This window comes from Lepidothrix coronata, unplaced genomic scaffold (genome assembly GCF_001604755.1).
Source record: "Lepidothrix coronata isolate B3197 unplaced genomic scaffold, Lepidothrix_coronata-1.0 Scaffold62, whole genome shotgun sequence".
Classification (NCBI taxonomy): Eukaryota; Metazoa; Chordata; class Aves; order Passeriformes; family Pipridae; genus Lepidothrix; species Lepidothrix coronata.
In genome coordinates, this window is record NW_016690242.1 from 4462122 (window position 1) to 4477816 (window position 15695).

Consider the following 15695-nt stretch of genomic DNA (forward strand, 5'->3'; position numbering starts at 1 on the left):
CAGAGCTGCAGACTCGGTGAAGGGGAATGTCATTCATTTGGATAGAAAGAGAGAGAGGGATAACATTACAGAGGGTTGGAAAGAGTATGTGGGTTTTTTGTGAGTATTGACTTTCCTTGACTTTTATTTTCTTTATTATATTTTTTTAAATATTGGTTTTTATTCAAAAACTTCTCTATAGCTTTAGATGAATCAATGAATTGGTTCCAGTTTGGTTTTTCCTTCCTTCTTACATAGATTTCAGCTATTCCAAAGAGTTAAAAAAATTAACCTTTATGCCTTTGCTGCTTTTGTAGCCATGCTTTTTAAATGTATCTTTTCTCTGGCTCTGTGGTGATTTCAGAGTACACTTTACTCCCCAGCACAAGAGATTACATTTTCTTCCTTTGATACTGTTAACGTCATGGTCCACAGCTACCATACCCTCCTTGATGTTGTATAAGAACTATCTAGAAGCATTCAGAGGTTCAACACTTACACGTGGCATAGAAAACACTGGCCAGTTTTCCATGGCATTGGAAACTGGATTATCTGTGTCCCTGACAATTGAATCTTTCTGTAGTGTATCTCGTTTACAATATAAGCTAGGTTCCTTGTCCACTGAGGGATATCCTTGTTGAAAAAGAATATAGGGACATCCTACAGTCCAGGGAACCCATTTACTGGAGATATTCGCTCCTTTTCAGATGAATGATGCCATGATGTAGCACTGTTTAGTAGCATAGGTGCTCTTAGTGCATGGCTGAGACTGGCTGTGATGTCTCCATGTGTATTGGTGGTGCTCTTCTGTCTCCCCAAGTTCCCTCAATTTGTCATGTTCACCAGGGTCAGGAGCTCGGTTGCTGTGAGCGCACCCCATCTGCTCAAAGGGCAGATAATTGTACAGATGATACCTGTGCATTAAGTGAATCAAGTAGCCTCTGTTCTCCTTCTGGTCTCATTAGATAGTTTGCTCCAAGCTTCTACAAAGGAGATAGTTAATTAAGGGTAATTAATCTACCGTTGCAGTGCCTAGCACTCAAATGGAAAGCAAACAGTGACCTATTTATCACTCTCTCAGACCAGTTTTATACTGAATCCAGTTAAACATTATTATCTGTAGATTTAATTCAAACTAAGAATTTGAACTACCATGCTCGAGGATTTACTAAATTTTAGTCGGTGGTGCTTAAACTGAACGAGTTCTAAAGCTGTATATCTGTTTTGTCAAAGCATACCGTACCATGCTTGTGATGTTTTAAATTAGCTGAACTTTAAACCTAATTGAACTACAAAATTCCCACCCTGCCTTGAATTTAAATGTAATTCCACCTTAAGACTAGCTGATCTATGGAATCCAAATTTACTCAATGTATTTTACTGCAGTATTTGAAACTAGCCAGCTCAGATAATCAGTTTTTAATCTAAACACGCTGTTGTTATTGCAGAGTATACCGTGTATACTATATATCTGAATCTGAAAGTAATCCAAACTTGAAAAAACAGTACAATCCATGTTTTGCTGCCTATGTATTTAGCATATGCTTGTCTAAGAAGAGTATTGTCATTCATCTGACAACTGTCCTCCTCTGTAAAGACAAAAATGAGATCTGCAAGCCTCAATTTACCTGGGAAGCTGGAATGATGATGGCTACTTTACTAGATTTAAACACCACTGCTGTTTAAATCAGGCCTCTGTCAGCATCTGATAGTCTCCTTAAATCTATGTGGGGATATAAAACCATGGACACATCTTATGTCCTCAAGAGGAAGATGAATCTTCTGAAAATGTGCTTCTTACAATTATATTTTATGATCCTATTACCTTATGAGTGGTACACTACATAAGCTCAGCACCTTTGAAAATGACATAATATATACTATCGACAGATGACAAGAAACAACAGATTTGTCAGCACAGAACTGTAAGAAGTATAGCATGAAAAGTAAAAGATGGATCTGTCAGTAGGGTAAATGGTTGATTTTCCAGAACAGGAATCCCAATAGAAGGCCTGCTGTATAATGCTTGGCTGGCACCACATAATCATCTGAGACATAATTATCCAGGACTGATCTTGATCTTATTAATAAATTCTGCCTTAGCAACCTGAAGATTATTTTCATATGTGTCATTTGTGGGTTTCATGGATTTTCAGACTCATGGGAATCAAGCCACTTGGTTCCCACTGGTTTAATTTTTTTATGTCCTCCAAATATCTTTGCCATCACTGCAAGTCTTGTAGAGCTGATATGGGCAGTTTTACAGTAGGATGTGAGGTTAGCCAGCCTGGGGAGCTGGACTGACCCTCCCCAAATCACAGCTCACAGGACCAATCTGAGCCGGTCTGCAGCTGTTGCCAATATGACTTCCACAGCTGCTGACATCTATTTACCTTGTACACTTTTCAAAGATATGCCTTCCCTATTCAAAAAGATTATGTCCTCTGGAATATTTGTCAATGATATTAATCGTTTTTATTTCTGGATGATGTATATCTCTTATCTTGCAGCTTAAAGAAGTCCACTTATCTGTTGGTGGAAAGCACTCATCACCAAAGTATTATGTGTGTGTGCATAGCAGTGCAGTGCCCTTCCATAGTAGTGTGGAAGGGCTCTAGTCAGAAACCATGATCCCATTGCTGTGAGTGTGATTTGATAACACAGCCTCAGACTGCAGCAAGACAAATCCTGGAGGGCTTAGGGAAAGAATCTTCACAGTGAGAGTAGTAAGGCACTGGAATAGGTGCCCAAATGTGATGATGCTTGCCTGTGGTGATGCATTCCATTACGCTGTGAAATAACAACAGTGGTTTAAATCAAGAAATACGTCCTTGGTGGTATATCATATGGTGTAACATAGAGCAGTGATAATGTACTTTGACATGGCCTGTTGTAAAGCCTCCCTGGGAGTCTTTCTGCACATTGCTTTGGGGAGCATCCTTTGAGTAATGCCAAAATATTAGGATTAGGTGTGATGGGTGGTACTCTGTACCAGCAAAACCTGAAATTTTCTTGTGGCAGGGGCAGAAGGTTGTTTAGTATCCAAGATGAAAACTTTCTTCCAGCTCTCAATTTGTTATCTTTATGGATTGTTTCATGGATAACTGGCCGCTTATGCTTGGCGAATGTAATGTTGGATGCCTCTTGCAGTATTGCGCTACGCCACAAGGTGGCACTGGAAGATTGCAATAATACAGTGTAATTAACACCATCACCCCCCAATCTTTGACAGAGAAAGCACAATTTTTTACATTAAATGATGTAAACCATGGAAATTGGTTATTTTTCTTCCTTCTGATTTCTGGATTCATTAAAAAATTTTAGTCAAGTTTTCTCAAGAGTAAAATGGAAATGCATCTGTGTGCAGTGTAGCTACTGCAAAGTCACAACAAAGTAACTCGACGAATAGACATCCCTTTGTTTTTAAACATGTATTCATTAATATTGGTGATCCTAACAGCTGTCTCTCTTTTTGTAGCCAAGTGTTCATACCTCAGCAGTAACTGCAATGTAAAACTAGGAATTTCATTTCCTCTGATTTCTTTGATATGTTGTCTCAAGCTTTCTCTTCCCTTATAAAGTACAGTTGAAAATCTGTTTCAGGTTTTCATCAAAGGTGAAAGCTCTACCAAGGTTTGTTAATTTTTATTAGATTTCACAATATTCTGATCTAAAATATCTTACTTTGTTTTAATACCAAATGTAGGGTTCAGTAAGCAAAAGCTGTTAATTATTGTATTGCTATTACAGGTGGAATTAGACATATTTTTGGATAGTTTTACAAAGCATATACTTCCTTCCCATATTGTCATATTTCTTTTTAATTCTCTAAATACTGCAAATTTTGAAGCTGGTTCATAGTTCAGTAAAGTAACGTGATGTCATTCGAGTAGGCCGTTGTCTAACTGAAGATTATAATTTACAATTATGACTAAGAGAATCCCCTCTAGATAACAAAGAAAATAAACTCTTGGTGCCTTTTAACCCTAATTACTGTAGCTGCAATCCAACATCCCGATCCTGAAATGCAAACACCCTTTAATGGTTTAAAAAACATTGCTGGTCTTAACACCTGGCCACATGAAATAATTTACTAGATGAAGGACTTTGACAAAATTTGTCGTTAAAAATTCTTGTCACTGCAAGAGGTATCTAAAGGAGATTTCTCACATATACTCAACTCCACCTTGTTCAAAGGAAGTCTTTGACTTATCTGATGACAAACAGACTGGTTGTCCAAATTTACTCAGACTGAGATCATTTATCCTTTTATCAGCAGCTTTCTTAAAAGAGAATAATGTTCCTTTTGGACACCAGCAATTCCAGTCATTTACCACCTGTATGTCCCTTCCTGAGGCCAACAGAGCTCTGAGGCTCTTTATTGCAATGTGTAGCAGCTGTAGCCCCAGCCTGGGTCCCCATGAGCAGATGAGTGTGGAGCAGCAGACCCACACACACTGCTGCCAGTCGGCCTGGCACCAACGTGCTTGGCACAAACCCCGGGGGATGGAAGGATGGGTGGAAGGAGCTGCCCTCAGAGCCTTCAGGGTGATGGCTCCAGCACCAAGAAGAGCCTGACTGGCCGTGTAGCCTACCATCCTGACCTGCCTGGCTGCTGCTGCAACCACTCTGTAGAGTGACAAGTAAGTTCTGGCTTCAGGACAACATTGCTGTTCAGTGTATGCAACCAGAATGAATAAGAAAAAAAGGCAGAGCAAAAGATACTGGGAGATCTGCTTTCAGCAACCATAACATTGCATCAGAGAGTTTATTCCTGTTTACGGTGCAGTGAATGGAGAACATTTCACCACCCTGCTTCAGAAGATGTGGCTCCATGACGTTGTTTTGGCACACAGGATGTAGGGCCAGGATGTCCTACTGTGGCAGGCTTTTGGGGTGATGTTTTGCCATTCTTCCTCATTCTCTGTGGAGTGCCCTTCTGCCCTGAACATTCAGGGTTTGTTGCAGCTCTCTGACTCAAGCCTTGAAGAGCAAGCTGTTCCCAGGAGCCCAAGGGCAGCTGCTTTGACAGTGCCTTAGGCTACAAGCATCCCTCCTTCCTCTGGCTGTGCAGGCAGTCCAAGAAACCTTCAGGGACTTCCCTGCTTTCTTCCTCGCCATCACACTGAAAGAAAAGACAACTGGACTTGCAGACTCTCTCCCACTTCAATTCCTACTTCAAGACAATTTAACTCTCATATTTTAGCTCTCTTGTATGAACCCTTCCCAGCTGACATGATATACACTATGTTATTTTGCAATTAAAACCCAAACACATCAACATAGAAATTTTAATAAAACTTTTGTTATTGAGTTTTATTATTCCAACAAGTGTTGCTGTCAGCTAATAATCCCTAGAGTGGTCATCATGAAATATTCCAATAATTGGATTTTAATTAAGAAATTCACTTAGACCTACACTATTTTTGAAATCTAATTATGTCTTCAGGAAACTCATCCAAGTTGTGGTGTTTTCTGGACAACATACAGACTCAGTACAGACGCCTTCCATTACTCTAAGTCCTTTTTTCCTATTTCTTATGGTTATTATTAAAACTCTTCTATTTCCTGTATTGCCATTGTAGAAAATTGTCAAGATCTAATGGATGAAATAAAAGTCAAATGCAAGTAAAAATCTCTATTATAAATATTATGTTAGAAAAGAAGCTCCCTATGCAAAGAAGGTTAGAAAGATTTTTTTACCTCTTATATTGATGATCCAAAGACTCACTCCCTGGAATGTAAAGTCATTATTAATGAGAAAACCCTGTAGATTCACTTGGCTGTAAGTTTTACTCATACAGACAATATTTTATGTCTCCCCTCATCTCAAGTAATTTGGGGGGAAATCCTGAGTATGTATGTGCACACTGAGTGTCACCTGGAATAAGTTTCATGAAGCCTGTAGGCTTGCTCATATCACAGAAGCACTGAGTAGTTGAAACAACGCTGTTTGTACATTACCTTTTAGTCTTCTTCAATGCTGAATGTCACATCTCACTCCAATACTGTCTAAGTCCTCATGACATAACATCAGGAGAACTAGTTAAGAACACCATGAATACAAGACACTTCTCTTGAAGTGGTTGGAGTATTCCTGTATTTTTCCTTATGGCATACAGAGAAACACCGCTTTATGGTATGCCTTTGACTGTAAGTAGTCAGAAATCTGTGCATTAAAAATAAAACTTTCAGAGATATCTTTTTATATTTAGAAATATGAATGGTATATACAGTCATATTCTGACCTTGAAGGAATGGAAATAAAATGTGACAAGGGACTCTCTTTGTAGTATTTGTACCAACTATAAAAATATTCTGTTCAAACATAAAGATTTCCTTGAAACAAAAGAAATCTATTTAAAATGTGAAGAGGGAAGGGATAAGAAGAGAAAGTCTGATGAATTAATGGTTGGCAATATGAATAACATTTCAATAAGATTATTTACATGAGTGATATGAGGCATCTGGCCTGCACACTGTATAGTACAAATATAGAAAAGCTGTGGAGGCCATAATCTATCATTGTAGTGCATATGCAACTTCAGTTGAATTCAGTAGTACTTCAACATGCATATAGATGAGATACTAGAGTTGCATATGCACTACATGTGTTCTATGCAGCATACAGGCTGGATGCTTCACATCACTCATGTAAATAATCTTACTGAAATATTCTTTATATTGTTAAACATTCGTTCATCAGACCATTTTTCTTATCCCTCTAGATCTTCACGTTTTAAAAAGATTTTGTTGCTCTCTGACCCACCTTTTCCTTCTTTTCTTTGTTTTTTTTTTTTTCCAAGTAGTATTTCCAAAATAAGAAACATGGCCTCTACAAATAGGATTGCATGAGATTCAGTTCTGTTTACTATTTCATAAATAACTGTCCATGTTTAGACAGGTTAGCTACATTGTGCAGTAAGTTTAGCACAATAATTTGATATTTATCATTACGGCATTGTATTTTCTTTTAGTGCCTCAAGCAATTAAACCATGTGCCCATCTTCCATCGGAACCTGTAGCAGTTATTAATCACTTGCCTTTGTCTTTGGATTTTCTGCTTGCAACCCTTTCAATTGTGCAAGTCAGGATGCTATCTTTGCAGAAACAGGGAAGATGTCTAAAGACATCTTAGAATGTATTTCAAAGGTTTAAAAATAGTCCAATTGCATTCTAAAGTCTAACTGGTCTTTTTAAGAGTCCATTACTAAGCCCCGAATTTGTGATCCTTTAAAGCCTCAGTCCCCCCCTGAGGGGGACCTTATTGCTAAGATTATAAACAGCATCCAAATGTTTGAAATTAAAATTCACTTAAAACACCCTAATATTCCACTTAAGGTGCTCTACCAATATTACAGAATCACATAAAAGTCAAAAGACTAAGTGCAAAAATCTTAAATGTCAGATTGTCTTATGCATTGTATTCCCTTCGAAAAAGTATTACTTGTTCACAGGTGGAGTACTTTGGAGTCTGCTTTTTTTTTTTTTTTTTTTAATAAAAAAGATCAATCTGGACTCCCATATGCTCCTTACTCCTTTCTTCTGTAGTGACAATATAGGAAAGGAGCAGTCCAAGCAGCATTTCTGAAGGAAAGCTCAGTTCCATTCTAGTTGGAAACTTTGTCCCAGTGGCCTTTTGCTAAGGAGTTCAGCTGAAGAGCAAAGAAGCCCTCAATGAAGTCAATGAGACCTTGGATCTGTTCAAACCTGACAGAAAACATGTTCATCCATCCTTAACAACTTTGCCTCAAGAGCCTGCTCACAACTTAAGTAGATGCCACACAGATCAGGCTGTTTAGAGGAGACCTTGCTGAATTTACATCATGAAGAAATTTCAGTGGGTTGAAGTAAAGAGTTTGCTTGTGATTCCAGTGGAGCCAGAAGCTCCACCACAGTTCTAACCTAGGTGAGGTGTAAGGATATGGATGAGAAAGACCAGGAGGGCCTTCTTCTATTTGATCAGATGAAGGAATAATTATTCTCCAAGGATTACTTCCTTGTTGCTCCAATGAAGACAGTGACCAGAACTTGGAGAAACTGATTCAAGTTATACATACAGTAGAGCTGAGTTTTCCTTTCCTGAAGAAATGATGTCTTCTTCAGGAACCTGAGCCATTGGCAATTTCATATCTAAGGTAAGAGTAACTGTGCTGAGTCTAAACAGCAGCTTATGGCAATGATCAGCTGTATGCTCCGTGCAGCTTATGGCAAGTTTGTTCTACGCAAAGAGAGCGATATCTATCTAGCAATCTCTCTCTCTCTCTGTCATATATCTCTAGATTGAGTACTAAGTGTGGTTCAAGCCCCACACTTATGGAGAAGTAAGAGTGAAAGAGATAGGAATGAGGGAGTTGCAAGGGAGAAGTCAGCTGCAATTTTTTGTTTGTTATCCTCTTGAAACAAGAAGTGTCTAGGCATCTTTAGCCCACACTGTAATGCAGAGGCTGTCTGGAGGGGCAGGATGACAGCTTGATTCCTTGCAGGCTGCATGCTTCTGTCCAAAACTGTGATGTGAGCACTCCATATGTCTAGAAGAGTGATGGTGCTGGAAGCATATGGAAGTGTCCATCTTCCAGGTGTTTGGAGCAGAAATGGCCATGGGCAAAGCTCTGGTGCAGCTCCTTCAAAGAGTACTCATTACCTTCTCCATTCTTTTCCCGATCCCCTTTTATTATGGTGTTCCAAACTCAGACCCTCAAATTAAAACAGTATTTTACATCTTGATACTGAAGTCTCAGATTGCAGATATTAATTACCACTACGTGCCCTGAGGGAAGCAAGGATTTGGCAGGACAACTGAAGTCTCCCTTTTCTTTCTTATTTCCCTCTCTTGCTTATTGGTTCCCCTATGGGAGGTGATAAATTTGACTTTCGTTATTAAATCTGGGCAACTGGTAAGGCTACCCTGTGCTGTTGGTATCCTCCCTTTCATCCTGTCCCGGTGTCACACTGGTAATGACACCATTTTGGGGGATGGAAGAGGGTACGAAAAAACCCCATAGGATTCTTTGTAAAGAAGAAGAAAAAAACAAGGTCAATGAGACCTTTCCCTTTGAGTAACAGCTGGCAGGATAAGCCACAGTACCGGGCAGGGAAGAGCTTCACTCCGAGGGGCTGTTCAGCTACAGGTTCCTGCTTGCGTGGGAGAAGCAACCCTTTCCTTCTGGAACTTGTCTCCCGCATCCGCGATCCCGCCGCCTCTGTGCCCGGCTGGCGGGCACCCGCTGCCTTCGCGGGCGAAGCAGCACTGTGGGTGCACGGGACACCCCTGAGGGAGGTGGAAAAACTACAATGAAGGGGAAGAAAGAGAGAGAAGGTGCTCTCCCGTGCTCCTTCCAGGCAGACAGCCGGCTCCCGCGGGCAGGCAGAGAAGGAAAGGGGCTGTGCCCATGCAGCAGCGCGGGCAGCAGAGCGGGCAGGAAGGGCAGCGCCCGCACCCCGGCAGAGTCAGGCAGCAGGGCGGACAGAGCAGGCAGCAGGGACAGGCAAGTCAGCGGGGACAGGGCAGGCAGCAGGGACAGGGCAGGACACAAGGCAGGCAGCAGCGCGGGCAGGGCGGGCAGGGCAGACAGCGCAAGGCAGCTCGCGCCGCCCGGGGAGGGCTCTAATTCATCACCCCGTTCAGCGGAGAGGATGGGACGCCGCTAAACTCCCCTTCCTCCCTCCTCCCTTCCCCCTCGCCAAGCAAGCCCCCCCCCTCCTCCCCCCTCCACTCCTCGCTCTCTCTCCCCAAGCAGTGAGGCTCGGACAGTGCTCGGCTCCAGCGCTTATTTTAAGATGATCGGCCAAGGTCTTTGCAGACAGATTTTATCTGAAGTTAAATAGTGGGCGCTCGCCGCTCTCTCGCCAATAAGTCATTTTTAATAGAGACAAATCGCCCTGGACGCCCCGGAGCGCCGGTGCCGCCGCTCCTGCCCTCGCCCCCCGCCGAAGGCGAGCGGGCAGTCCGGGCAGCTCCCTGCTCCCGTAAGTGTCCTGCTCGGCGGAGCCGGAGCGCGGCCGTGTGCGGAGAAGGGGAGGAGAGGGGGGGAGAGCCTTCCAGCCGCCCCGCCGCCCTGACAGTGCCTGCGCTGGATGCACAGCGGCCGCGGGACACCTCGGCGCGGAGCGCGGCGAGGAGATGCGCAGGGGCGGTGGGCTGCACCGCGGCACTCAGCCCCTCTAGGCTTGCCCATGGAGCGCCCCGCGGAGCCCCGGCCGCCGTCGGATCCCCCACGCCGTACGTATCCCCGCTGCGGCCCCCCCGCGGCGCCGGAGCTGTCCGCGGGCCGCGGGGGCGGAGGAGGGCTGGGGCCGGGTATGGGGGTCCTCGCCCGTCGGGGCGCCCCCGGGCGCGGTCCCGGCCCGGGGCAAGGCACGGCTCGCCTTTGGGAGAGGCAGAGGGAGGTGGATACTTGTGGGGGTACGCAAAGCCTGCTCCACCGTACCGAAGGCAAAGCTCTCTGCCTTGGCTTTAAGCGCCCAGGAGCATCCGGAGCCCCGATTCCAGCGTCTACGGTCCCCTTCTCTCCGCTCTGCTCTCCAGCGCGCTGCCGGGGCTCCGCGGCCAAGTGGCGGGTGGCTGCCGCCCGATGCCCACCGAGACCGCAGGCAGGCGGGCAGGGCTGGCGCTGGCACCCCTGGGCCATCCCAGCCGACACCAAGGGGCTCTCCTACCCAGTAAAAGGACTGAGCGCTGGGGAGTGCTGCCTACAGGCGATCTGCCACCACCTCGGACCGTGCGATCACTTTGCTCTGACGCTGGATTAACTCGATTTTAATCGTTTTTTGGTTTCCCCCACCCCCATTCACCCCCCCATCTCCTCCTTCTCTCCCGCCCCCCCGCCACCCCGTTCCCTACACACCTCTCTTCGCCCCTTGTCTCAAGCCTAACCTTGTCTTGTGGTCATGGGGTCTATAATTTCATTTTTGTCTAGGCTGGTGAGAGCTCTGCTTGTTCTGTAAAGTGGATGTCAGGTGGATCTATGTTCTGGAAGGAACAAAGAGGCAGCGAAGGCAGCGCGGGGGAAGTTTGAGCGGCGAGGATGCAGGCTGTGTACTGGTACGCGGTCCTTCTGCTGCAGCCCACCCTCTACCTGGTGAGTGCCCCCGGCCTCTCGCACGGGCCGGGGAGCGGGGAGCTCGGCGGGGGGAGGGCACCAGCCTGGCGGAGAACGAACAAACTCACGGCAACTACTTGTGCCCCGTAGCAAGCCCTGCCCCGCCGTCCGGGGTCGGGCCGGGCCAGGGGCGGGGAGGCGCGGGACTCGGCCAGGAAATCTCGATAGGACACGGGGATGTTGCGGGGCAGACCCGTAACTTCTCCTTGGGGGGCTAGAATCGGGTCGGGGAGTCCCGGGCCGCGTCCCCCGGTGCCACCTCCCGGGCCGGGTCCTTCGGCATCTGCGTGGGCACCGGAGTCCCTCCGCAGGGGCTCCTGGACAGGCTGTGGGATGAAGGCAACTTCTTGCCCTCTGCTCCTTCCTGAGGGTGGGAGCCCCTCTGGAAGGGAACCCTCCCGATGTGCCACTACGGGCGGCGCGGCACAGGCGGGAGGGCATTCGGCGGCGAGCACAGCGAGTGTTTTCCGCGTGAAGTGTCATTGACTTTCGTAGCAAATCTCCTTTAAGATTACCGGGGGAACACGACTAAACAACGGCGTTATCTCCTTTCACACACACACACACACACACTTTATTCCCTCTACGACCGCAAGGAACAAAAACCAGGCAGGCTGCTCCTTTGCAGCCCGCGTCCTCTCTCGCCTGCGACGCGTTAAGCAGGCAAACGCTTGGCGGCAGCTCGTCCCCGTGCGACGGGGAGGGAAAAGACCTTTTTCCAGGAGCGCTGCCGAGAGAAGCATCCCAGCTGGGGACTGTGCTGGGGGAGGCGACGGCGGCGGCCCTGCTCCGGCTTCTGCTCCGGCTGCGGCCCCGTCCCCGCGGCCGCCGGGCGCTGCCGCCCCGCCGCTCCCTGCACTGGCGCGGCCGCGCCACCCGGGGGCGCTGCGGGGCATCGCGGGCGCGCGGAGCGGGGGCAGCCAATCGCGAGCGGGCCCGGCTCGCGCGGGGGCGCGTGGTGGGGCCGGCGGCGCGCGCCCCTCCCGCGCCCACGCAGCCTCCGCGCGCTCGACCCATCCCGGCCCATCCCGGCCCATCCCGGCGTATCCCGGCGTATTCCGCGCCGTCCCGTGCCCGCCCGACGTGGGGGGCCCTGCCCTCTCCGGGCGGTGCCACGTCTGTCGCGGGAGTCTCTCCTCCCTGCGAATTTTATAGCCCGGGCTGAGGGGTAGAGGGGTGGGGGAAATGGGGAGAAAAGTGCGTGGCAAATAATCCATCAAAAAAGCCGGAGCGAGATCGATACGTCGTGTTAAATTTTAAATGTGTTTGCTGGCAGTTAAACTGCTCTGGACTCATTACAACAACAGTGCTGGATTTATTCTAATGCGCTGCAGTCTGAACAACAAGCGCATTAATTCTCCTTTAATTGTAAACTGGGAGCATTTGAAAACCATTCAGTGTGCAAATTATGCTGATTCAATTACCGTTTAGTTACAGACTTCATTACCTGAATGCTTTTCTTTTTTTTTTTTTTTTTTTTTTTTTTCCGAGGGTTTGGCATTGCAGAGTGAAGGAGACGATTTTCCAGTTTCCCCTCCAAACAATGCGAAATATGATACAAAAAAAAAAATCTCGTGAATAAAAGACAAGCTAGGGGGAGGGAACGCGTCCTTCGGCTGGGCTGTGTCTTCTGCCAAAACATTCGGGGAGGATCCAAAGGATTTCCCTAACACGATTCTTCCTTCTGAATCGATACTTCCACGTTTATGCCAATCTCTTCCTGTTCTCTGTATTTCGGGAGTGACTCTGAAAGTTTGCATTAGGCCATCGCGTGATAAGAAACTATTTATTAGCAGCGAAGCATGAAGTTTTGATTAAAGCTTTAATGCGGTGCCACAAAGCAGCAAGGTGCAGCATTTTGTTGTGCCTATCCGTGTGTGCACATCACTCTGTGTGGACTAGAACAGTTTCAAATTAGGAATTTAATTTTCAGTGCTCAAACTGTTAGGAAGGGTAAATGAAATGGCAGCACAAACAGCTTCCTACCGAGTTTGTTAAAAAACCCTTTTTTGGGAGGGGTTAACAATATAGGTGAGAGAGAAAATAGCCAGTTTCCCCTTCGCTTGAACTAGGAGGTGTTCAGGGAGAGTGAACTGCTGCGACGAGGCTGGGCTGCCTCGAAGTTACTAATTTACAGACACTGCCTGCCTCGTAATTTCGCTTCACCCAGCAAACCGCTGCTCTTTGTGTGTGTGTGTGGGGGGGTTTTTTTCCTTTCCCTTTTTCCCCTCCACCTTTAAACTTCTTTGTAATGAAATCTTGAAGGGGAAAAAAAGTGTTTCTGCTTTTCTCCCCCATTTTAATAGAACCATATGTCATCCAGCCTTACTGCCTGAAATTTATAGAGGTCATAGCCGATCAAAACGAGTAGGAATTTTGCTGGGCTAGAGATGGTTTGCCGTATTATGTTTATTGATAAGAACATTAGGTGTCCTTTGCAAGACGTGTATTTTTTCCTTGTTTTGAGCTGTGCAGTGTATTGAAAATGTTATATTTGATTTGCACTGGAAATGTATTTCTTTTGGCCTAAATGGATAACTTAGTACTTATTTGGTAGAATTAGGAGTTAACCTTTAAAGGCTTGCAGTTGTTTTCCTTCTTTACTTTTAGAGAGCTGCAGAAAATGTTCAAACACCTACGTTCGGTCTTATTCACCACGACACTCCACTGCTCTTCTTTCGAAAGCATCTTAGTCTAATTCTAATGGATAATATTTCATTAACTAACAGTGCTGTTCTGAGCTCAAAATCGTCAGTAAGGAAGCACGTAAATAGTAAAGAAAAAACCCCAAAAGATCGCAGACTTTCACAGGACCGAGTTCTGTTTATAAAGACACCGGGATTTTATACCATTCCCGTAACGGAAACCTTCTCGTTGTACCTCCTGCCTAGCTGACGCTGAATTTCCAGTTCGACACCACAGGACAATAAAATGCCAGGCTGTTTGTTTTCCTTTCCTCCTGTTTTTCCCCCCTGTGTGGAAGCAGCATGCCGTAGAAGCGACTACAGAACGCGCGGGCTGTTAGCAAGGACGGCAAGGATCCTAACGAGTTATTTCTCACTGGGACAGGTCAAGCAGGGCCTCGGAGGAGGAGGCAGATCGTTTCCGTGCCGGCAGCTGCGGAGCCCGTCGGTGCGGCGGGTCCGGCGGGCTGTGCCCGGCAGCTCCCGGCGGCGAAGGGCGCTCGCCGCGTCCCGCCGCTCCCCGCCCGCATCCTGCGCACCCTCGGGAAACGCGGCCAAAGTGCCTCGCAGATAACAGGACTTCATCCCCCATCACGGTCACAGGCTTTACCCCCGCACACTCGAGGGAGATTTTCCCGCGCCGTACAATCATGGAGTGGTAACATGCACCTCTTTTGCTGGGATCATCCCGGCTCGAAGGGACTTTGGCTCGTTACTTAAGTACTCCTTACCCGGAGTAGCGGGTACGGAACTAAAACCAGTCGGAGTTTTGCGTGGCATGCTGCTAGGGTAAGGATCCCTCCCCTCCTCAGCCCCCAACCTGTCTTGTCTTCTCCCAGTAAAGTGTTTATTCACCAGTGGGTTTGTTAATTAGGATACACACCGGAGCCGGCTGGCAGAGCGCTTTAACTCCATGTAGAACTCAAGCAGTGCGAGAGCAAAAGGAGGGGTGATTTTTCCCCCCGCGACGAGAGCTGTTTCGCAGGGAGAGCTTCTCTGCGCGGTGCTTTGTCAGAAGAGTAGAACTGCGGAGCTCACGGGGCACCTTCTTTTACAGGGCGATGGCTTTGGCAGAGGGGTTTTGGAAACAGCCTACTAATCTCCTCCCCGTGCCGGGCTGGGATTTTAAGGTCTATTCCACACCGCCACTGTAGCTCGGAGGCCTTCTGGCAGCCGAGAGGAGCTTTCCTGAAAAATCGTTGTGAATCATAGAGGTTTAAAATTGTCCTCAGCGGTGGCACACTTGGTACGGTATTTGCTGAGGGGGTAAACAGAGGGTTAGTGGCTCCAGAGTTTGTGTACATTTAATTTCGCTGTGTGTCGCACTGTTTGCGGTCATTTCACCTCGGTTAATGAAAGCTGTGGTGAACGTGAGGAGATATCATGTGCTAGCGAAAACAAGTTGATTTGTTTTTGCTTCTTTCTTTTTAAAGATAGTTGCTGACTGTGTCCTACTTTGTCATGGAAGAAAAAACCCCAAACAAACCACACCTCTATAGGCAGCGAAGATAAAAAGAAAAGAGAAAACAAAAGAGAGAGAAGGCATTGTCCTATCGTAATCATTATCCACAGTATTTTCTCAGAGGCATTTGGTGCTGAATGCATTCGGGTATTGCTTTTTTCCTCCCAAAAGAGCGATTTCTTGCAATTTTAAGTTTGACGTCGAAGGCGGGGAGGGCGGGGGAGAGAGCTTGGCGAGCAGGGAGAGAAGTGGCTTTTTGTTCGGGGGAGTTTATGTAGCCTTGAGATGGTCCTTCTCCCTCTTTCTAAAGGAGTTAGAGAAACGGTGTCGCGGTGGAGTAGGGGGGGAAATTACCCTTTCGGAAGGCGCGGGAATAACAACCGGACTCCCATCTCGTGTAGGCGAAACAAACTTTTTTTTTTTTTTTTTTTTTTTTTTTTTTTAACGTAGGATGGTGCATCCTTTTCT

The 15695-nt window shown here is 46.5% G+C and overlaps 1 protein-coding gene across 3 annotated transcripts in view; it reads left to right on the top strand.

The window, feature by feature from the left end:
* The first annotated feature begins 9596 nt into the window (after positions 1-9596).
* The window catches only part of NXPH1 (neurexophilin 1), a 145655-nt gene continuing 139556 nt past the window's right edge, over positions 9597-15695 (top strand). The window contains exons 1-2 of one of the 3 annotated variants that reach the window (XM_017817640.1): positions 9597-9948; positions 10899-11060. In XM_017817640.1, coding sequence (XP_017673129.1) covers positions 11007-11060 — 54 coding nt within the window. In that variant the 5' untranslated portion in view covers positions 9597-9948; positions 10899-11006. Of the gene's footprint in view, positions 9949-9998; positions 10202-10307; positions 10385-10898; positions 11061-15695 lie in introns of those variants that run through there. The other 2 variants (XM_017817638.1, XM_017817639.1) reach the window with 2 other exon arrangements.